The 23,581-nt window shown below is 42.0% G+C and overlaps 1 protein-coding gene across 4 annotated transcripts in view; it reads right to left on the bottom strand.

Annotated features, from left to right (window-relative positions):
• Positions 1-3,628: 3,628 nt before the first annotated feature.
• PIK3CG (phosphatidylinositol-4,5-bisphosphate 3-kinase catalytic subunit gamma) overlaps positions 3,629-23,581 on the bottom strand; it is a 33,166-nt gene continuing 13,213 nt past the window's right edge. For 3 of the 4 annotated variants that reach the window (XM_047849020.1, XM_047849018.1, XM_047849019.1), the window contains exons 6-11: positions 22,342-22,488; positions 20,697-20,787; positions 19,313-19,443; positions 18,208-18,319; positions 16,577-16,734; positions 3,629-4,890 (exon numbers count right to left, since the gene is read on the bottom strand). In XM_047849020.1, the coding sequence (XP_047704976.1) occupies positions 4,612-4,890; positions 16,577-16,734; positions 18,208-18,319; positions 19,313-19,443; positions 20,697-20,787; positions 22,342-22,488 (918 nt within the window). In that variant the 3' untranslated portion in view covers positions 3,629-4,611. Of the gene's footprint in view, positions 4,891-16,093; positions 16,105-16,576; positions 16,735-18,207; positions 18,320-19,312; positions 19,444-20,656; positions 20,788-22,341; positions 22,489-23,581 lie in introns of those variants that run through there. The other variant, XM_047849021.1, reaches the window with a different exon arrangement.

Genomic DNA, 23,581 nt, shown 5'->3' on the forward strand with positions numbered 1-23,581 from the left:
TAAGTATATTAGCACTTTGTCACATATTTTGCACTCAGTTAAGTCTTTTTGGTAACAGTAGAAAGCATCAAACAGGTTTACTTACATAAACTCTGTCTGCTCCTCCAAAAAGAAACCCCCACAAAACTGATAATGGTCGACACTCTATTAATTTCCTAGGGATGTCATAACAAAATATCACACACTGGGGGACTCAAAACAGTAGAAATTTATTCTTTCACAGTTCTAGAGGCTAGACATCTGCAAGTGTTGGCAGGGCCATGCTCCCTTACAAGCTTCTAGGGTGGGACCCTTCCTTGCTTCTTCCGGCATCTGGTACCCCAGGTGTCCGTTGGCTGGTAGACACTATAATCTCTACCTCTATCACATTCTTTTTCCTTTTGAGTATGCCAGACATATTGAATCAGGGCTCACCATCATGACCTCACCTTAACTCTATTACATCTATAGAACCTAATTCAAATAAAATTACATTTACAGGGACCAAGGGTGAGGACTTCATCTTTTTGGGAGGACACAATTTGACCCACAAGACACAACCATTATGAGGTGTCTGCTATTGCCAGCAAACTATAAACCCTTTAAGGACTGAGGCTGGGTCGATTTTGTTCCACATTCTAATCCCCAGTCCTCAGCACACAGTCTAGTAGGGCAGGGGGCACTCCATAAAGATTTTTTTTTCTTTCTTCTTTTTTTAATGTTTATTTATTTATTCTGAGAGAGAGAGAGAGAGAGAGAGAGAGAGAGAGAGAGAGAGAGAGAGACAGCCAGCAAGGGGGAGAAGGGCAGAGAGAAAATCCCAAGCAGGCTCCATGCTATCTGCACAGAGCCCAATGCGGGGCTTGAACTCGAACTGTGAGATCATGACCTGAGCCCGTGTCAGGAGTCAGACTGACTGAGCCCAGCCAGGCACCATACTCCATAAAGATTTGTTGAGGAATCTGACTTTCAGGAATATCTGGACTTTCAGACATTAAAAGACTCGTACAGAGAATACAAGGCGTGGATTCTTTAATTTGAATTTACATTCAATGATTGTAATTGAAATGCAGATACAAGTGGGGAGAGCTGGACTGTCCAGAAGAGGAAATATCTCTTGACTTTCTGAATGAGCGCCTTTGCCAAGGTGTGTGCTTTAGGCTCCCCTGGCATCTGTCCTAAATATGAGTCCTTGCAAATATGCAGACAAGCACACAGATAAGAACCAGATTAATTGACCAGAATTATTAGGTTGGGTAAAACAGATATAAGATGGCAGAGTCCTTAAAAATCCAAAAACTTTTTTCTTCATGTTGTAAAATATAACTGACAATTTATTTCATAGCCATGGCAAATAGAGCCTGGTTTGCCAAACGCCAGAACTTGCTCCAGAAATATACTTTCTAAATTATTTTTTGGCCCATATCAAAAAAATAATTTCCATTTACCTAGGATTCCCAGACTCCAAATTATCCCACAGAATTCCCATATCTAACCTTTCTTTAATTTTTTTTTACGTTTATTTATTTTTGAGGGACAGAGGGAGACAGAGCACAAGTGGGGGAGGGGCAGAGAGAGAAAGACACAGAATCTGAAGCAGGCTCCAAGCTCTGAGCTGTCAGCACAGAGCCCAACGCGGGGCTCAAACTCACAAACCGCAAGATCATGAATTGGGCCGAAGTTGGATGCCCAACTGACTGAGCCACCCAGGCGCCCTTCTGGTCTTTCTTTAAAAAATGATTCATCTCCTATAAATATATATAGTTAATAAAGTTACCTTTTTAAAAGTCAAGAGTCTTCTCTAGGAATTTTTTTTTTTTTTTTAACGTTTATTTATTTTTGGGACAGAGAGAGACAGAGCATGAACGGGGGAGTGGCAGAGAGAGAGGGAGACACAGAATCGGAAGCAGGCTCCAGGCTCCGAGCCATCAGCCCAGAGCCCGACGCGGGGCTCGAACTCACGGACCGCAAGATCGTGACCTGGCTGAAGTCGGACGCTTAACCGACTGCGCCACCCAGGCGCCCCAGAATTTCTATATTTTATCTACGAGGTCTCCACTCCCTCATACTTTCACTAAAGGTAGTTAAATGGGGTCATATGGGGCTAGGTCTCGAACATCTGCTTTGCTCTCCTTTTAGTGGCCATTGTTCCAGTCCTAAATCAATGGGCCAGTGTTTTACGTCCAAATGTACAGCCACAGAAATGAGATATTTTAATTAGAACATAAACAGCATTTCGATCTGGGCACTTTATCTGAACTCATACAGATGGAGTCCAAATGCAAAATTGAGCATCAAAGCCATTATTCAGATCTGTACAGCACCAGCTTCACAGGCTTGTGACCTGTGCAGTGACTCATGGTCAGAAGTTCCTGTGCTTGGTTTCATGCTCTGCTGTTGCTCTCTTGAACTTCTTAATAATTTTTGAATGGCAGGCCCCACATTTTCATTTTGTACTGGGCTCTGCAAATCATGTATCCAGTCCTGGACATACATGAAAGCTGCTTTTACCCAAATCATCTGACCTGTAATCTCTGTTTTCATCTGGCAGTGAAGACAGAGTTGTGGGTAGTTCCCCCAAATCTCCTCCCAGGAGGAGATGACCTGAACTCTAGAACGTTTTCAAAGGTCTAAAAGCTGTGGGTCATGTGATTCACTGTAAATAATGAATGGAAGAGGCACACAAAAGTAATTTTTGTCTGTAAGTCTAAAGAGTTAAAGTTCTACCTTCACTGAAATACAGAAGAATCAGGCCCAATGTGATGTGTGTCAGCATAACAAAAGAACTTGTCCATCTGAAAATAGGTATGCCCATGTGCCAGCAAGCTAAATATAAATACATTCCTCTAACTCTTCTATCAAGATGATTATTTCAGCAATTCAAATAAAAAGCAGAATCTGTGCAAGGGCCAGCTCAGCTATTTTTTATAAGAATAATGACTACATCTTCTCAATTAGAAAGCATCATCCTTCCTGTTCTTGTTCAGAAGAATGGTGGGGAATAGTTGTAAAAATGTCATACAACATCTACCTTCCATCAATGCATTCATTAATGCGTTGCAGGGCATGGTCTTCTGTACCGGGGGATGGGGTAGTTTTGAAAGAACGAGCTGTCAAGGAAGAGTTCTTTCTAGACACCTTATGAAGCAGGGGAAAGGCTCAGCCGGCAAGGAAGCAGTGTTACCCATACCTTCAAAGGCTTTTTGCATATACAAAAAAAAAAATGTTCAGACTACACCAAAGGTATCTATTTAGAAAAATTTTAACTTAAATACCTATTTATATCTGATTGTGTTTAAACATAGACATGGTTGACAGTTATTTCTAGGTAAAGTATTAACTATAGGTAATTTAGAAATATTTTATAAATAATTTAACGATCTTTCTCTAAGGTTAAACAACACTTCCAATAAATAGCAAGCTATTTAGGAGATGAACATGGTTTTTAAAGAAACCATTTCAATTTTTAGGAAATCTGAAGAATGTGTCAGAGTTTAAAAGTCCTTTAAACTGAGAGATGAACAGGGCAAGTAGTGTTCTTGCTAATATGAAATACTGTTCAGATACCAAATACCTTCTTCCATTAAAAAAAAGAATAAAAATTCTTAGACCAAAATGTAAAATTAAGGCGTGTGAAAACAAATCCATATTTCCTAGAATGTCCTCTTTAATAATATACTTAAAAAAAAACCTCCACCAAACATTTTTACAAATAAGTACATAAAATTCCAGTAACCCTAGGGGAGAAATTGCTTTTCAACTAAGTTTTGAATTCTAGGGTAGATGCATTCTTGAGGACTTCACAACTTGGGTAAAGAGTTGTGGGAGGGTAACAGTTAAGGAAGAAGTGAGGCAGGGAGGAGGATGTAAAGGTGAAAAATGAGTCCCTTTAGTTTCTTCCTGTTTCCATGCTGGAGAAGGCTGTAGTAGCTGGAATTGGCAATCTGCTCTTGGGCAGAGTTGAGATGAATGGTCTCCTCTCTGTTCTTCCTCTTCGTAACCCTGAAGCAGACCAGCAGAGAAGTGCCAGGGCACAAAGGTTCAGATTTTCCATTGTATGTTTGTGCATCTCAGCTGTACACTGTACAAGAACCTAATTACAAAAGACACTGAAAAGACCAACTCGCCTTCCTTTGCTTTTAGCAAATTGCTATCATCTACAGACATGGAGGGGGATGTTTGGAAGTGTCCTTTAGGGAATGAGACAGAGGTTACAATGATTATGTCTTTTTCTCTAAAGAGGTTGAGGAGCACAAGAATGACCCAAATTGAGAGTATACGCAGATGAAAAGAGATGTCACCAATTATTCCCAATTTCCAGAGGCACTCGATAATAAGACAGTCAAACCAGCAGGCACAATGAAGAAATAGTTTGTTTAAACTTAGAATGTTCTCCAACATCACTGAAGCAAATGAGGAAAAACAAACCTGCATACAAGCCTAAAACTGAACATTATTTAAACAAACCGACATGCCAGTATTTTTCTCCAGTAAAGGGTTCAGCCAGCAACAGAGCTGCATTTCTGAAGTGCCAGCTTTCATAATGTCCTGTCCATCAGTCCAAGTTCAATGATGGACATGCTGACTTAAAACTTTAGAACACTAACTTGTTTTTAATTCTAGCCCAAAGAATTAGGCTGAATGTTTCTCCCCTTGTTTGATGCCCAGAACAAGATGCAGGAACCAGTTAAACTGCACGGTCCATCCTTTGTCTCTACACACTTCGATCTGATCAAGAAAATACTTCTTAGCATCCTCCTCACTTTTCCCCACTGTTAGGGCATCCCGAATATATTCAATATCTTCTTTGCTTGTTAACTGGGGCATTCCTGTCATAAGCATCATGGAGAAGAGGATGATCAGCAGGTTTGTGTGATGACGAAGGGCGAGGTAAGCCTTAACGCAGACGTCCTGGATAAAGGGAAAGAAAGTACAGTTATGTTGATGCGGTAACTAAGTAGGGTGATGACTGCCCAGGGATCCTGGAATTTACATAGCATTATCCTGTCCATGAGAGGAAGCTATCACCAACAGGGCAGATCCTCTTTCTCAGATGGAGGGTTTGATGAGAACATATGCTATTTCCATACCCTAGGAAGCACATTAGTGTAATCGCCCATGTCCAGGGTGTGCTCGGGGAAAACTGGTTGATACGGTACATTTCATCTTTTTTCTTACTCTACCTTTCACATCAGTTTCTCTCCTAGGAAACTGAAGGTAGAAATTTCTGTACTCTCTTTAAAGAAATGAGTCAGTTTTTGAACACCATACTGGGATCACTGAGCTTCACGTAAGCATACGTGTTTGCCAAGGGCTAATGGAATCCAGAGAAATGATGGAAATGTGGCGTTTGAGGTTTTGTTTTCATCTTTATTTTACAATTTGGCCTATTCTAAGAAAACCAATGTATTAGCGTTTCACTGATGCTCCAAACTGTTGAAAAAACTTGGGAATTTTAATACAAATTCTTTTTTTTAAGTTTATTTAAAAACTTAAATAAAAGCAGGGTAGGGGCAGAGGGAAGGAGAGACACAATCCTAAGCAGGCTCTGTGCCATCAGCACACAGCCTGATGCAGGGCTTGAACTTAAAAACTGTGAGATCTTGACCTGAGCCGAGATCAAAAGTCAGATGCTTAACTGACTACACCACCCAGGAGCTCCTACACACATTCTGAATACTGAGCGAGAGGGCTTTAAAAATGCTTTGGCGTGGGGCGCCTGGGTGGCGCAGTCGGTTAAGCGTCCTACTTCGTCTCAGGTCATGATCTCGTGGTTCATGGGTTTGAGTCCCGCATTGGGCTCTGTGCTGACCACGCAGAACCTGGAGCCTGCTTTGGATTCTGTGTCTCCCTCTCTCTCTGCTCCTCCCCCATTCATGCTCTGTCTCTCAAAAATAAATAAAAGTTAAAAAAATTAAAAAAAAATGCTTTGCCTGGCACATTCTCCAAAAGCCTTTGAGCAAGGTGCCACAGGTGAGTTAAGTCCACTTATTAAGCAAGGCATGCTTATTTCAATCATATTGTGCCAAAGTAAAGAAGAAAGTGCAAGGTTCTCAATTTTACAACACTAGGACAGCCCAACCTTAATGTTGTAACTTGGCAAAGATGGTGTGTTGAAGAAAACTGAAGTTAATGATTACAGATATAAATACTTCAAAAAAATCTGGATATAAGGATATAAATGTGATGTCACACCATAAGGCATAAAAACAGAGCATAAATGTGAAAAAATATGCAACCTCATTTGTAATCAAAGAAATGTAAGGGAATGAGATGGAAACATTCACCTATCAAACTGGAAAATCTTAAAAAAAATTTTTTTTTGAAGAATAATACCCAATGTTCACCTTTCATAGGCTGATGGTAGGTGGGAAGAGGTATAATTTTACTAGCAGACAATTTGATAACATGCATCAAAAGCTTTAGAATGCTAATAAATGTTAGAGAAGTTCATTGCGGTGATGGTTACGTGACTGATGCATTTGTCAAAATTCAAAGAACTGTACCCACAAAAAGGCCCAGTTCTGCTGTAGGTGAATAATGCCTCAATAAACTGGACTTTAAAAAAATGCCTATGTCCTTGTACCCAGCAATTTTCATGCTAGAAATTTACCTTTAAAAACTTGGATAATTTTGCAGTGACCAATACATAAGAATATTTGTCAGAATGTTTAAAAATGTGAGAACTTGAAGGTAACCTAAATATCCTACAGTTGGGTACTGATGAAAGTACCTACAACTGCCTGCTCTGTAACTGCTAGAATGATACCGTGAAAGAATATTGAATGAGCATGTGAAAATGTCCGAGTTAAAAAGCAGGCATAAAACAACAACATAGGTGGCATCAGCCCATGTTGGCAAATGAACACAAAATATTTATATGGAAAAAAGATTGGAAGTCTACAAGCCAAAATGTTAAGATAGTGAGTTTTTTTTAAGTTTTTAAATTTACGTGTTGAGAGAGAAAGAGAGAGAGAGTAAGGGAGGGGCAGAGAGAGAGAGAGTCCCAAGCAGGCTCCTCACTGTCAGTGCAGAGCCCATTGCAGGGCTCGAACTCATGAACCGTGAGACCATGGCTTGAGCAGAAACCAAGAGTCAGATGCTTAACCGACTGAGCCACCCAGGCGCTCCTCCTTTTTGCTTTTACACTATCTTGTGTGTGTCATTTGCACGTGGCAGGATAACGGCGATGGTCATGGTGGTCATGCCTATATCATTCTGTGTGTCAAGGCTGGACCATGAACGCATCACCCTGTCTAAGTAGAAAAACCCATGGACTGATCTGGCATTAAATGAGACCATATATATTAAAAAATGCCTGGCACAGAGACTGGCACATAGCAAGTGTTCAATAAGTGTTAGTCCTCTCCTTTCCCTGCCTGGAGGGTAGATCACTTTTACCTGCTTTCTGCTTACTTGTCAGGGAGCTGGACACTCCCAGACTCAAAAGACTGGGCTCTTCCTACTGTGGACCCAGTGCATTAGTGTTCTTGCATCCTTAATGACTTCACTTATGTCCAGAAATCGTTATCTTTTGCTCCTCCATTGGACGGACCAAAGTCACTCTCATTTCTTGGTGATTACACAGGCAAAGGGCAGACCTCACCGCGGGCAACTGGCTTATTAATTTGTTAGCTCACACAATTTTCACAAGGGCAGAGATGGGGATGCCTTTTGATTTTGAATTAGAGTACATTCTGATTTTTAATTATTTTCTATCCTTCTGTACACTGGGGGCTTCAGGCACAACCCTTGCTTTCTGAGCTCACTGTGTGGTCAAACTCCTTAACAGAAAATTTTTGAGAAGGGAAATTGACCTGGGGCCAAGCTATTCTAACACCAATCCGTAGGTGCTCCGGTGCATATTTGTTCAGCAGCAACCCACGGATTCACTCGTCACTGTAGCACACAGGGACATGGTAAAGGAAGACAAATGTCTTGTGTCAGTCTCGAAGGCCATCTCCTCTATATAAAGCATTTCTGCTGGTTCGAATTTATTCAGTTCTGATTTTTACACACAAGGGTCACTTCTGTGAGAAAGAACTTTCCTCCCCCCAGATTTTCATGCCCTATGCTGGTCAGACACAATGTGTAAATTCTGACTGGCAGTGCAGGCTTAGAGATTTAATTAGAGATTTATTCTCTTTTTCTTAGAGATAGTACAGAGCCATGGTAAGAAGTGCAGGTTCACACCTTGCTGCCTGGGTTCAAATGTTGGCTTTATTACCGACAAGCTGTTTGTCATTGGAAAAATCACTTAACCTCTCTGGACCCCAGTTTCCTCATCTGTAGAATAAGAAGAATAATAACAATACCCGTTTCATATGGTTGTGGTGAGATTTCAGTGCTATGTATGTGGTCGGCAATTATTATTAATAGTATGAGAAGTTGCATTATTGAACGCGCACTTCTCAATGCGGAGGTGGGAGGGAAGTAGGAAGCCAGCACCCTGGCTGTGTGTGCAGATGGTTCTCTTGCCCCAGGGGCACAGCTGGGTGCTTGCTCCACCCCCTCAAGCCCCAGAAGTTTCATTTCTGCCCTTTGTGCTCAGCCACAGGGTGTCTGAAAGAACCCTGGCCATGCTGCCTTGGGGCTGGAGGCCTGTGGTTTGGGGGACTGAGGATGTGGCCTGGGGACCTGGGGTGGGGGGGTGTGTGGAAGCACAGAACACAGAAGTGACTGGCTGGGGAAGCAGAGTTTTTCCCTTCTGAGGCACTGACCTCAGACATCCTCATTCTGTCCTTCTCAGCTGCCTGGGGAAGGCTTTATAATACTGAGTGGAGAAGAAGGGGCAAAGGAAGAACCTGATTTCAGGGATTTGGTGTAATGTACTTGTTAATGGATGTGAATGTGGGGAACACTGAAACGTTGTTAGCCGGAATGGTATACATGAGTAGCTGATCAAGTGATTGAGCCTAGATAGTATATCAGCTCTTAATTTCATAGTTGATTCAAATGCCTTGATTAGAGCATCTAGTACCAAAAGAGAGGATTGTTTTTACAAAGCTACCACTCCCATAAGTGTTGGGAACAAAGGACTTCATGATCATTTAGGGGTCCAAACTTGGAGTTGATTTGTTAACCGGCCCAACGTAGTTCACTAAACTGAAAACTTTCTATACACAGTCTCCTAATTTCTTCTTAACTGCCAGTGAGTTCTGGCTGCCTCAGACTATGCAGGGTCATACGGAATGGGCCTACTTTTTCTTAAAACAAACTCCTCTATTTTCATCTAGAGAACAAAGTGGAAGTGAAATATTACTGTCCATCTTGACACAAATGAGGAAGTAGCCCCAGGACTACAAAACAGGAACTCCGGGGCCCAGAGAAGAGAGAGAAGAAAACTCACAAATAGCCGTCAATGAAAAGCAACGTCCTCACCCACTGACTTTTCCTAAATATTAATGCTGCCGCTGTCTGCTGGAGGAAGGAGATGGTGGAGAGAAATGGTATTTCTGTCAAAGAGGATTTTATTTTTGTTTTGTATAAAAATTAATGAATTGGCCAAGCAATGCCTTTAGAAGTTATTTTGGCAAAACAGAGAGTCACCGATTAGCCGAGCTCATAAGGCAGGAGGAAGCACTTTCCGAGAAATCTGAAAGAAGAGTGTGTCTGACGCTTGGCTGTGTGTTTGCTGAGTTTGAATTAGGATTCTTATCCCTAAGGACCTCTTAAGAATGATTCTCAGACTAGTTCTGTCTAGCGGGGAAAGGGCGGTATTGCCCTCTTCTCAGATACTTGGAAGCTCATTAGAAACCTAAAGGTTACAATTAGGTCGTTCTGCTTTAGTCACATATTCTAAATGGATTGTATGTAGGGGTGTGTGTGTGTGTGTGTGTGTGTGTGTGTATGCGCGTGCACGCACTAGCCTGTTCTGAAAAAGATTGAGGGTGGATTACCTGGATACACAAAAGTCAAAATAACATTAATTAGAATTGGGTAGAAAAAGGAAAGGAATGACAAAGGAAAAGATCACAGTGGATTTCGAACAGAGACCAGTTTAACGCTATACATCACAAATGCTATTTACTTGCTATGGGTGGTCTTCAAATATATCTGTAGCCAAAAGGAAAATCAAATCCATTATTTAACCAATGCTCAGAAGAGTTTTTTAAAAATGTTGGGAGAAACACAGCTTTTCTAGAGATTATGACCTGATAGAGATTTCACAAGAGGATCTCTATAAAGAGTACACTTTTGGTAACATGGTGAGTAACGCCCTCGGTAATATTCTTCAGGTAGACAAAACACTTCTCTAAAAGAAACTAAACACTGAAAGAAGATACCAGTTGGAAGCTTATTCTCCATAAATGTTTAAAAGTCACAGGGGTCTAATATCTTAGACACTGAGTGACCCCGCATGCTAGTAGATTAACACATCAGTCCAATTCAAGGCCATCTTTCAAGTCTGCGTCTGGGGCAGGTACCTCACCAGGGGATTCAAACGCCTACAAATGGCTGATGCTGGACCCTTCTCTGACAGTATCTTCCAATGGATAGTACAGTACTGAGCATCTTCAGGCCTGGCTAGAAGGCTGAGCTTGACCTTGTTAGTGGTCCTGGGTGTAGGTCCTGAGAGTGAATCCTTTATCAATTCAGTGTATTGTGGGCATTTTGACAGATAAACTTGTCATCTCCCTGTTGACCTATAGTAGGCCTCTATTACAGTCATTTGTGGTTAACCAATTGAGCTCTAAATGACTTCTTTGCTTTGCTCTCTAACCCCCCTAATCCAGCCCTTGCACTGCTTCAAATGGAATGCAGATCTCCTTTCTTGACCCAAACTCCAGGACACATTCACGTCAATACCTGTGTTCCAACCATACCAAACAACTGTACTTTTTGTTCTTAAATACTGATACTAAATACGCACTTCATGCCCTTGCTAATGTTATTCTTTCTGCTTGGGTGTTCCTCCCCTCCCTGTATCTGCCTAACAAATGGAACTGATCTTATCAAGGGCTGATGAGAACCCTTCACTGGCAGTCCCTTTCCATCCCCCAGGGCAGGATTGCTCCCCCTGCAAACCACTTTTGCAGTCCTTAGAACAAAGCTGTGTGTGTGTGTGTGTGTGTGTGTGTGTGTGTTTTCTGCAGTGTGTCAGGGCTGTGCTCCTGGCCACCTGTGCCCAGAACAGAGTCTGGAACACTGTTGGGCATCTGCAAACACACTATGAAGGAATGCTAAGATTCAATGCTTTAAAATCAGGATGAATCTGTGAACAAGTCATATTGGAAGGCTATTCAACTGTAAAGACATCTTGCCTTGCTACAGCAGGACTTGGGCCTTCTCTGGGCCTGGTACAGGCCTGAAATGTAGCGGGTAGTTAAGAAGTGTGTGTTGAAATGGTATGCTATCTTGGATATGGAAGAACAGGGACTGGGGACTATAACAGGATGGAGCAGGAGGCTGAGAAAGCCCAGCCTGGAAGGTTACAAGTATAGATAGCTACTGGTGTAGACCAGTGCAGGGTTACCACACAAGGGCAGTCAGAAAATAGGGATGGGAAATAATGGGGAGGGGACCACAGTCCTCAGAAGTGGTCAGATGGTCAGGTCCCTGTGGCCCGGGAGGTCCCTGTGGCTGGGGTGAAGGAGAGTACTTGCATTTCCAACAAGGCAAGTGGCAGGAGGGAGCAGGACCCCAGTCCTAGAGGTGGATTAACTGAGGCAGAAGTAGTTAAAAGACTCTGGGATCCAAGATGAGAGCAAGATGGCAGCAGAGATAGACTTTGAATAAAGGTTTCCTAACAGCCCAGGTCAGGACACTGCATGGAGACTGGGCACAGGGCTGAGCCTGCAGGTGAAGGCTCCGGGGTATGCCCTGGGGTGGGGACAGCTCCACCAGCGGTGGGCACCAGGCAGGGCCTGATAAAGCTGCACCCGAGACTAAAATAACACAACGAATAGGTCCCAGACTACTCTCCCATAAAATGTTTCTTAAGAGGGACATCTAGGGGCAAATGCCTTCCTTTTAAGTATGCTCATCAAGCCACCTGCTTTATGTCGATGCACCTGTGAAGGTGTTATTGGGCTCCTCTTCAGCTGTATTGAACATACATTTGCTTAGTGCCTGTGTCCAAAGAACATCTTCAAAATAGTTGTTTATATACTAGGCCAAGTTGTTCACACTCCTTGGAAACTGTTCCATATTGAAAGTACACTATAGGTATATACTGTGTGTCCTGTTCTCTTGGCATGAGCTACTGATCCAATCGGGGAAAAATATGTATATTTATATTGGTAAGGAACTCTCCACAAAAATGTAAACAGGCACCATGTGACACTTACATTTTTGTATAATTAAAAAAATTTTTTTGTAACACTTACTTATTTTTGAGACAGAGAGAGACAGAGCGTGAGTGGGGGAAGGGCAGAGAGAGAGGGAGACACAGAATCTGAAGCAGGTTCCAGGCTCTGAGCCGTCAGCACAGAGCCTGACGCAGGGTTCAAACCCACAAGCTGTGAGATCATGACCTGAGCCAAAGTTGGATGCCCAGCCAACTGAGCCACCCACCTAGGCGCCCCACATTTTTGTATAATTTAATAAAATGTTAGATTTCATGGGCGCCTGGGTGACTCATTTGGTTAAGAGTCTGACTCCTTGATTTTGGCTCAGGTAGTGATCTCATCATTGTGAGATTGAGCCCCATGTCAGGCTCTGCACTGTGTGGAGCCTGCTTAAGTTTCTCTCTCTCTTTCTCTCTGCCTCTCTCCAGCTAGCACACATTCTCTCTCTCAAAACAAATAAACATTTTAAAAAACACATCAGATTTCATAACTAGGATTACTTCCTCTTCTGATGTGTAGATATTTAACCTGTATCTTGAAGGCTTATTAACATATGTGTGGCAGGAGCTTGTCAATCTATGCCTGAGTTGATATTTCATAAACTCACAGAATACAATGTATTATGGAGAAGGAGGAAATCCAAGGAGGTCGCCTGGCCTCATCCAGCCACTAACCAATTCCAGACTGTCCCCCTCCCCCCCCCCAACCTTCTCTCCTCCACTCAGCAAATAACCACTGAGCGCTCACTAGGTCTCAGGTCCCTGATGAGGGAGTCAGGTCAGGGGTGGTCCTGCTGCACAGACTCATACATATAATGATATGCTGTCATAGGTGCTGTGAAGGCAACATGCAGGGGCTGAGGCAAAGGATAACTCGAGGGACCTCATTGGGGGTCTGCTCTGAGGAATGACATTGAGGCTGAGATCTGAGGGTGTTCCAGGGAGAAGGCAGGAATGGGGAGGATGTGGAGAAAAGCCACTGTGACCTTGACCAAATGAGAGACTGTGGGGAGAGCCTTGTAGGGAAAGCTTAGTTAGATTTTATTCAAAGTGAGGTGAGAAGCCACTGAACAGTTTATGGGGAGTCACACTGTATCTGTAAAGTTCCGTCTTTAACCAAATTCTGGTTAATTTATAACCTTGTATAATACCAAATAATAGAATGAAGGAAAAACACTAAAATGTTGACAGTGTTATTTCTGGAAGGCGGGATAATGGGTTCTTAATATCCTTCTGATATTTTAAATATTTTGTTGGCTTTTTAAAAAGAAACACTTACTACTTTTAAAATTAGAAACGAAGCCCCCACATTCCTATATAAAAATAAAGGGGAAGGCAAATTTCACTTGCTAATGATATAAATGTATTTGCATGTAATCTATGTTCTAAAACCATTTAGTGACATTTAAAGCAAAGTGGTTCTAAAATAAATTATTGGGGTAAAATATTGTTTTCTCTTTTCACTCTTCAGTAAGGGAGAGAGTTTTCAAAAGAGAATGTATTTATCAACATCGTCACCACTGAAATGTACATGTTTAGCACCTGGTGTATAGGACCGTGCTCCGCAGGCTAACAGATATTCCTGGACTCAAGTAGTAAGTACGCCTTGGTTTTATGTCTTTTTGTCCGATTACAGCTTGCTCCCGAAGTCTGCCCTATTCTAGAAACAATTTATTAATATGGTCCGGGGCTAAACTGAGTAGTTTGGAAAAAAGAAAGGGGTGGGATAAAACAGTGCCTTCCTCTTTCATTTTCTGGCCTTCTATCCACCAGCCAAGAGCTAGATATATTTTTAAATCTTTGTGGGGAAGGCTCACCTCACCCTTAACAAAAAGTGGGTCAGCTTTTATCCACCCTCCCTAACAGGTTATTTAAATGTGCTGCATGCATTAAATAACCTTCCCATTCAAAATTAGCGGTTCACTGGAAATGAGGACACCTTTGATTCAAAATGTAAATATATACAACATTTCCCAGCCTACCTAAAAGTGGCAGTTTTAGTATACAAGATCCTGCATTGCTATTTAGAGGGTTTAGAGATGTACTCCCAGAGCCTGAAGGATGTCATCTCAAAAAGGGAACATAAAACTAAAAAACAGAAAAACATCCGGAAGGCTTAGTAGTGTGTTTAAAAAAAAAAAAATTGTCACAAGGTCTGAGTCAAATGACGAAAAACCTGCTGCTCATCTTTATCAAGCTGGAAACTTTAGAAAGCCTGTGTCTGTATAATTGTACACATAGATGTATATATGTCCACTGTTTTTCCTGTTGTCCGGTGGGGGGGTGGGGGCAGACAAGGGCGCAGGTTGGGGGGTGGGGGCAAGCAGGCAGAGCTTGGACCCCCGCGTGCTCTTTAACCAGAACAATGCTACTACTTTCTTGTGTTTCATATGTTGCCGTTGGACTTGAGATCTCATTTCTAAGAGGGCTTCTCAACTTAAAAGTTTTCAAAGTTGGAAGACCCTTGCTGTGGTCTAGGCACTGGGGGAAGCATTCTACACATTTCATTCAAATAATCCCTTTAAAAATCCCTTAAAAAAAAAAAAAGAGGTTTTAGTGATTTTAAGAAAGCAGCTTTGGTCACAGGGACGGAGAACTGGTCCCAGACCAAGAGGTTGGCACAAAGGCGCCTTGCAAAGGTTTCATGCTTGGAGTGGAAGCTGCCTGGGGCCGGGAGCAACCTCTCCTTGGCCTCCCATATCCCAAATCTTTTCATTAAAGAATATTTTGAAACTTAACAACAAAGAAGATTACAGGAAGAAGTGCTGCTGGGATTTTAGGGGTGGCACGGGCGCTCTGGGTGGTCATTCTGGGGAGCGATGCTGACAAAAAGGAAGAGAAGGCACAGAAAGCAGGAGAGCCTGCCAGCGAGGGCGGATGCCTTTGCGCCTGCCTCTCCTGGTGGCAGGATTGCCGCTGTGCTTGAAGCTAGGTAGATGAACCCCCTCCTCTGCAGGAGAATTGAGTGTCCCCCACTTCTTTAAATGGTAAAATTCTTCCAGGTTATTATTATTATTTTTGGAACCATTTTTCTGTTCCAGGAAGTTGTCAACATATGTGATTTTTAACTTTAAAGAAAAACAGGACTGAAATGTGTCAAATCCCTGGAAATAGTCTGAAACCCAGTTGAGTTTACCCAGAAACACACACTAAAAAATCCTAAGACCATCTGGCCCCAAAGATCTCAGTTTCTCTGACCAGGCTCCTAGAACTGTGGGGGCTGGGGGATGGGTAAGTCCTGTAATCAAATCGAAATCAGCCGGGAGAACAAACAAGAACAGGCAGGTTTCAAAACAATACGTACATCCTAGTTCCTGTGCCACGCAATTTCAAGGCCCAGGCCATGTCCCAAGGATAACAGGGAACTCAAGAAGAGACTCTGAAAAAAGGCTTGTTCCTGACCTAATTGCAAGCCACACTGGGCTTAAGACAGGCCAAAAGTGGGGAGGGCGGGGGGCGGGGGCACTCTTTAAAGGTGACCCAAGGCGCCTGTGCATATAAAGGAATCCCTCTTTGCCTCTACTGATCTGTTTTGTGTCTGTGTGGGCTATAAATAGGTATTTTATGTAGTCATTACGTAGTAATTTCGAGGTCTGTTCCTTCACAGTTATTGAATTTGCAAGCGTGAAAATTTTACTCCTTGCGTTTTTGAAATATTTGATAGTCAAAAGTGGATGGAGACCAGGAAGGAGTGACAAAGAAAGCAGGATGTGAACACTTCCAGGGAGATGGGGTGACCCATGCAGGAGCTTGTTTACAGGTGAGCAGGACAGGCCTGAGCTTTTCTGTACAACCCGCAGTGGAGTTGACAGGATCAAGTGAGGGAAGAGACTGTCCTTCACCGAAAGGGGACTACATCCAGTGGTGCGGCCAGAATTCCCTCTGTAGTAACCTGATAAACGCACACCTGCAGCAAAAATCAGAAGCTCACAATTGTTTGAGAGTCCTGAAAAAATACATGTGGAATTTGGATCTTCCAGACAGTCTTGAATTGATAAATATTCAAAGGCTAAACCTGCTTACCAGACGCTCCTCCTGAAAGCCCCTTTTGGGCACAGTGCCATCCTGGCATTCTCTATTTGCTCTCTATTTAATTACGGAATGCTCTCTCTCGCTTCCTGGTTGGTTTTAGATGGGAAACCACGTTTTGTACTCAGGGATGGAATGGAGAGAACAGAGGGGAGGGAGGGTAGTCAGAAGCAGAGAAGCCTTAACGTGGAGTGAGGGGGAAGGCTGCTGTGCTCTGAAGGCACTATCTGACTGGTACTCTGGGAGGAGGCAGAGGCAATGAAGAGGGAGGCCAGTTACCTGAAATTTCTGGAAGTGCAGGCTTGTCTTCTTTCCAGAAGTTCCCATCACAAACAGGAAGTCTGGGGTTAGCACAAATGGCACTCTCTCTTTATTGATGCCCAGAAAACTTTTGTAATTCCCAAGAATGTGTCCAAAGTCAATATGAAATAGATTTCCTTAAGAGAAGAAAATGTCTGACATCATTACGCAGGCATAAGCACTTGTAACAACACTCTGGTTTGTTTATTTCCTGAGATATTTTTTAAGTTGCCTGAAAATGAGCTATCTTGGGCGAGAGAGCTATTTTTACACTGTTTTATCAGCTTGTGATATTTTTCGGCTTAGCAGGTGTGTATGGTAGTAACCACAAAGCACTCTTTGAACCAAGTGTGTTTTTGATATCCTTCTGGTGTTCTTCAGATGACAGCCAAATGCCATTAAAAAAAATTCTCGTCTCGTCTGAGAATTATTCTTAGAAATAGAAGTCAGAACTCTCTGGCTAATCTGTCATCATCTTGCCCGAGACTCTCTTATGCCCTTTATATGACTCAGGATAGACTGATGGTTTGCTCTGCTTGGTGGGGGTGGGGGATGGGGGGTAGGGGAAGGCATTCACCTTTTCCTTTTGAGTAGCACCATAGAAATACATCACTGTGAATCTCCTTTGAGTCAGTTTCTACCACTGTCGCTGTTGCTACCATGATTACCATCATCTCTTCTTGTTTAGATAGCCTGTATCATACGTATGGTCCATAAATACGTGATGTCTTTTGATTCTCACAGAGAGTAAGCAGTTTACCTCAATGTGGTGCTTTTTCTGGGTCCTACTTTTAAACTGGTCCAAATTTCTTAGAGATACTTTTCATGGCACGGCAGCCAATACTGACCATGGTCAGAGTGGTCAGTGAACTCGTGACACGAGGTAGGTTAGGAAGGCAGAGCATCTCAGATTTAAGGATGTCTTGGAGTTCTTTTTGTTGCTTCCATGTAACATCTGACACTATCGATCACACCCTCCTTCACCAGCTTCTGGGATATGCCCCTACTTATCTTTCTAGCTAATCGCTTTTCCTTCTTAGGTCTCATTTCTGGTATCTTCTTCCTCTCTGGGGTGATCGCAACATCTATATTCCTACATGGTAATGACTTCTAGATGTGTACTCCAACCTTAAACTCTTTAAATATTACTCTCTGCTGAGGGACAGGGGAAATGGGGAGTTAGTACCAGTTCAGTGGGGCCAGTGTTTAAGTTGGGGAAGATGAGAAAGTTCTGGGGGATGATGGTGATGGTTGCACAGTAATGTGAATGTATTAAAATTTTTTTTTAATGTTTATTTTTGAAAGAGAGAGAGAACACACACACACACACACACACACACATGCATGAGTGGGGAAAGGGCAGAGAGAGGGAGACAGAGGATTCAAAGCAGGCTCCAGGCTGAGAGCCCAGTGTGGGGCTTGAATCCACACAACTGTGAGATCATGAGCCGACACCTGTCATTTAACAGACTGAGCCACCCAGGGGCCCCACAGGGTGAGTGTGTTTAATGCTACTTAACTACACACTTAAAACTGGTTGATATGGTTGGTAAATTTTATGTCCTGTATGTTTTACCACTGTAAAAACAAATTATAATAAATAAACTCACCTGTCTCTGTGATCATAATATTGTCGTTGTGCCTGTCGCCTATTCCGAGAACAAAGGTAGCCACACAGTAGCCAGCACAGGAATAAACAAATCTCTCCACTGCTGCCTGAAACTAATTAGACACATCTGAACATTAGTTGTGTTCGAGATACAAAGAGCAGTGTGGATCTGTTATAAACGACTTCCAAAAAGGTACTATTCTGGGAACCAGTTTCAAGTTCATGGCACCTGATTTCATTAACATCCTATCTGCTACATGCCAACTTTCTCCTTGCTCTCCTTACATTCTAGGCGAAGATTCAGTGACTCACAATAGCACATGGAGGAAACGAGAGTCAAAGAGCAATGGTAATTTAATCAAAGGGTTCATTTCCTCTCCATGCCATCGTTTGCCAATGCTACAGAACCTATAATAATTTCTCCTTCAGTGGAGAACATATGTTTTGCTTGTGACCACTTCACGTATGCATGGGTTCACAAATCCACACATATAACAGACTAATAAATGCTGCTAATTATATTTCCTACCCAAAGGGCTGCTAACCATGCAAATGAGAAGTGGTAATCCTGTACCGCAGAACTTGAAACAGCAGCCAAACAGCCAGCCTAACCACGCGGCTTGTGAAGGATTCAGCATGTGTACTTCGCAAGGATGGTGAAACTGATGTTTTCAGGATCTCTAATTTACCACTTAGAGTGCAGAGATACATCAGAAATTACTTTGGAGGATATGTGGCATCTCCCAGGTAGGAAAGGACCTATCCACGGTAACTAGATTTTTCTGCCGAACATCAAAAGGAGGTGGTCGTAAAAATGCCCACCAAGTTATTTCATAGAACCAAATTTTATGCAAAGCATGCCTGATAGTCAAAGGACAAACAAATGCTCACTGGCATTCTGAACTGAGAGCTTCCGTCTTACACAGATATGCTGTGTCACACGGGAAGGCACTTAAAACCCCCACGGCCTCTCAAGTAAAGAAAGTATTTTGCCAAACCTCAGGAGGCACGACATCGGTAGATCCTTTGAAAATGCAAACCCATTATTGCTACATGAATGACAGCTCATAAGGAGCCTTCAGAGTGCGGGAAAAACTGGAGCTCACCTTTTCTTCAATAGGGCATTTCTCTTTGAGCCAGTGATTCAGGACTTCATCTTTAAACGCGCCCGTGTTGCCCACGGTGCTTTGCTGAATTTTGGCAATTGTCGTGGCCTCTTTCACGATCTCGATCATTCCTATGAGAAGATGCACAGAGGCTGATGGACACTGGGGCCTGGGGCCTGACCCAGAGGAGGAATGGCTGGGTCTCTGTTGACAGGAGGGCAGAGGGCTTTTCAACCAGGCGGCTATTTCCCTGGTTTGGTTTTCTTAGGAGAGAGAGAAAGAAAAGGAGGAGGATGCAGAAGTTTTGTGGGACATGCTTTCAGTCCCTGAATGAAAAGAGGAAAGGTTGGCTTTCAAAGGCAATAAGTAAAAGCACTTATGTGCTGAGCATATGTGCTTGGCAAACGGTGCCTTTTCCTTTTTTAATCACAGGGTCAAATGGAAGTGGTTTTGTACAGTTCTCGGATTGGAAACTTGAATAAAAATATGTCTGCTTGAAACAAAAATGTTAAATGTCTGTAAAAGCACCTAAGAGTAGAGTATGTAATAGTTTCAATAATGTGAATTCTAAGATATTAAAATAAGTGACAGATCTTTGCGTCTATTTTTAAACGTTATTTGTGAGAGAGAGGTTTTATGTGCAGTGAAACGAGTTACAGTTTAGAGGTGGAGAAGTAAAGAGGAGGGAACAAGTTCTTATGAAAATCATTTCCATGTATAGTCACAGGGATTTAAATCACACATTCATGTATTTTCAACAGATCCATATTAAATCAAGAGTCACATTCACCAACCTTGGAACATTTTCTTCCTTTTCTATTTGGATTATGATTGTAATTTTTCACTTATTAAATGCCTATGCTAAAGGACTTATGATCCCTTATTTTATTTTTCAATATTTTTTTATTTGAGAGAGAGGGAGAGTGTGTGTGCACAAGCAGGGTAGGGACGGGGGGGGTGGGGAAGAGAGAGAGAGAGGGAGAGAATCTTAAGCAGGCTCCACACTCAGCTCAGAGCCCCCATGTGGGGCTCGATCCCATGATCCTGGGATCATGACCTGGCTGAAATCAAAAGTCAGATGCTCAGCTTAGGGGGGGTGCCTGGGTGGCTCAGTCAGTTGAGCATCCAACTTCAGCTCAGGTCATGATCTTGCGGTTTGTGGGTTTGAGCCCTGCGTTGGGCTCTGTGCTGACAGCTCAGAGCCTGGAGCCTGCTTTGGATTCTGTGTCTCCCATTCTCTCTACCCACCCCCCCCCCCCCTGCTTATTCTCTGTCTCTCTCTGTTTCTGTCTCTCTCAAAAATAACTAGACATTTTAAAAAAAGGACTTACGATCTTTTAGAACGAGCTGAGTGGTATATTCATCTCCTGAGGTAATCACATACCTATTTTGTCACCAGTTGAAATGCAACCATATGGCAGGAGGCACAGATCCAGAGATTCAGTCTCCCAAATGGATTCCATGATTCGTAGAATCTAGACATCAAACACAAAAACGTTTCCATTACATTGGTTTAATAATTTTTCTTCTCCCTTAAAAAAACAACATGTATTTTGTGTCTGGTAACACAAAATATATGTCAGCATAAAATCTGTAAGTCACAACTATATTTATCAACCTGGTGCTCTAAAGTTCCCCTTCCCTGGGAGCCTGTTAATTTTGGTCCCTGAGATGGACCCTGGGGAAGAGGATACCTGGAGTTCGTGTGGGGAGAGGTTGCAGTGGTGTTTCAGCATTCAAATGTTCCACTCCACTTATGTATATTTTACCATCACAACAAAGTGTTCTCCCCTACCATTCTTAGAAATTTTTATCCATAAGGCACTCTGGGGCTAAACCAAGGCAACACTAGCACTGATGAGAATGCTTGCTAATTTACCAAGTGCTGTTTTGTGTTAATCTTTTGCATTTACCCTATAACATGAATATGATTAATATTCCCATTCTGCACATGAAGAGACTAAGGCTTCAAGACCTCACCTAACTTGCCCTCACCTGCCAAGCAGTGTGCCTCAGCAGGGAAACAAGTACATAAAGGGCAAGTGCAAAGTTCCCCTCAAAAGGAGAGGGACACAGTGATGCTTTGTGTTTCTGAAGAGTTTGTCTGCCGAGAATCAGAAGATTCTATGGATTTATTTGAAAGGCAGCAAACCTTCAAAAGGTTTGAAGGATTTCTTTTTCTTTCTTTCTTTTAATACTTCCGGGACAATACACGTAGTATTCTTGAAAAGAGAGCAAGAGGTATTATTGTTTCCATATTAGAAACAAGTACAAGCAGAAACACACAGAGAGAATTGAAAACATGACCAATTTTTTAATAGGCTACATTTAAATCATTGAGGTTTGCCTATTTTAAATAAACCACATTAAATATTAGGAATTGTGTTACTTCTACAACGGTGGACTGTGGAGAAGATTACTTTCCAGGTTTGCAAAGCTAAAGTTGATCCAGAAATGTTAGAAAATATGCAAAATGATTAACATTGATTACTGTCCACCTTCTGGTCTAGTAACTTACTCGTGCTTGTTACTTAACTGCATGATTTATTCAGTCACTTATGTGTCATTCTTCTGTCTCCTTCCTATCAAATCATTCACTTGAGTTTGTGGATGTGGATGTAGATCAAAGTGAAGTATATAAAGAGAGCACTTGTGGGTGCACAGATATGTCTATAAATATGAATAAAGTCGATGCCAGGGGGGTACATACGTCTATATTTTATGTTACTACACTAGGAATGGGATGTATAAAAGAGAGGTTAGGTGAGGGAGACATATCTGGCTATATGGGAAAGTTGGATATGCTTCTTCTCAGGAATAGACAGCATTGGGATGCTCACTAGATCACATATCTAATGGCCCACAGCCATGTTCCCCCAGTGCCAACTCTCTGTTACAAAATCTTCGATCATTGTACATGGACAAAATAGGAGAATGGGAATAAAATCAGTAGCAGGCACTTTTTAGATCAAATACAGAATTCTTTTTTCAGGTAATTGAACAAAAAAAATCCCTTAATGGTAGCATACCTGTAAAATCAGCATGTCTTGGCGCAGATCATCACCATGTTTAAAGATAATGCCAATCGTTTCATTTGATAGGGCTGTAGGGTCAGCACATTTAAACTCAAGCCATAGGGGCTTTTTCTTGGAGGCCATCACTTTACATTTTTCAATCTGTAAGGAAATAGTCACATGTTTCCTACATATAATGAACACATATTGTGGACGTGTAAATCCTCTTACAAAATATTATTATAAACAACCAGTACAAAGTCCTAGTTGGAAGAGAAGATATTTGCAAATACCTATCAGATAAAGGATTAGTATCTAAAATCTATAAAGAATTTATCAAACTCAACATCCCCAAAACAAGGAATCCAGTGAAGAAATGTGCAGAAGACATGAACAGACACTTTACCAAAGAAGACATCCAGATGGCTAACAGACACATGAAAAGATGCTCAACACCACTCATCATTAGGGAAATGCAAATCAAAACCACAATGAGATACCACCTCACACCCCTGTCAGAATGGCTAAAATGAACAACTCAAGAAACAACAGATGTTGGCAAGGATGTGGAGAAAGGGAAACACTTTGCATTGTTGATAGGAATGGAAACTGGTATAGCCACTCTGGAAAATAGGATGAAGTTTCCTCAAAAAACTAAAAATAGAGCTACCCTATGACCCAGCAATTACACTATTAGGTATTTATCCAAGGGATAAAAAATTGCTGATTTGTAGGGGCACATGCACCCCAATGTTTGTAGCAGCACTGTTAACAATAGCCACAGTATGGATAGAGCCATTGACTTTTGAATGGATAAAGAAGATGTGGGATTTATATATAATGTAATATTACTTGGTAATCAAAAAGAATGAAATCTTGCCATTTGCCACAATGTGGATGGAACTAGAATGCATTATGCTAAGGGAAAGAAGTCAGAGAAAGACAAATATCATATGATTTCACTCATATGTGGAATTTAAGAAACACAACGGATGAACATAGGAGAAGGGAAGGAAAAATAAGATAAAAACAGAGAGGGAGGGAAACCGCAAGAGACTCTTAAATACAGAGAATAAACAGGGTTGCTGGAGGGGAGGTGGGTGGGGGGATGGGCTAAATGGGTGATGGGCATTAAGGAGGGCACTTGTTGGGATGAGCACGGGTGTTATATGTAAGTGATGAATCACTAAATTCTATTCCTGAAACCATTATTACACATATGTTAATTAACTTGGATTTAAATTGAAAAAACAAA

This window comes from Prionailurus viverrinus, chromosome A2 (assembly GCF_022837055.1).
Source record: "Prionailurus viverrinus isolate Anna chromosome A2, UM_Priviv_1.0, whole genome shotgun sequence".
NCBI lineage: Eukaryota > Metazoa > Chordata > Mammalia > Carnivora > Felidae > Prionailurus > Prionailurus viverrinus.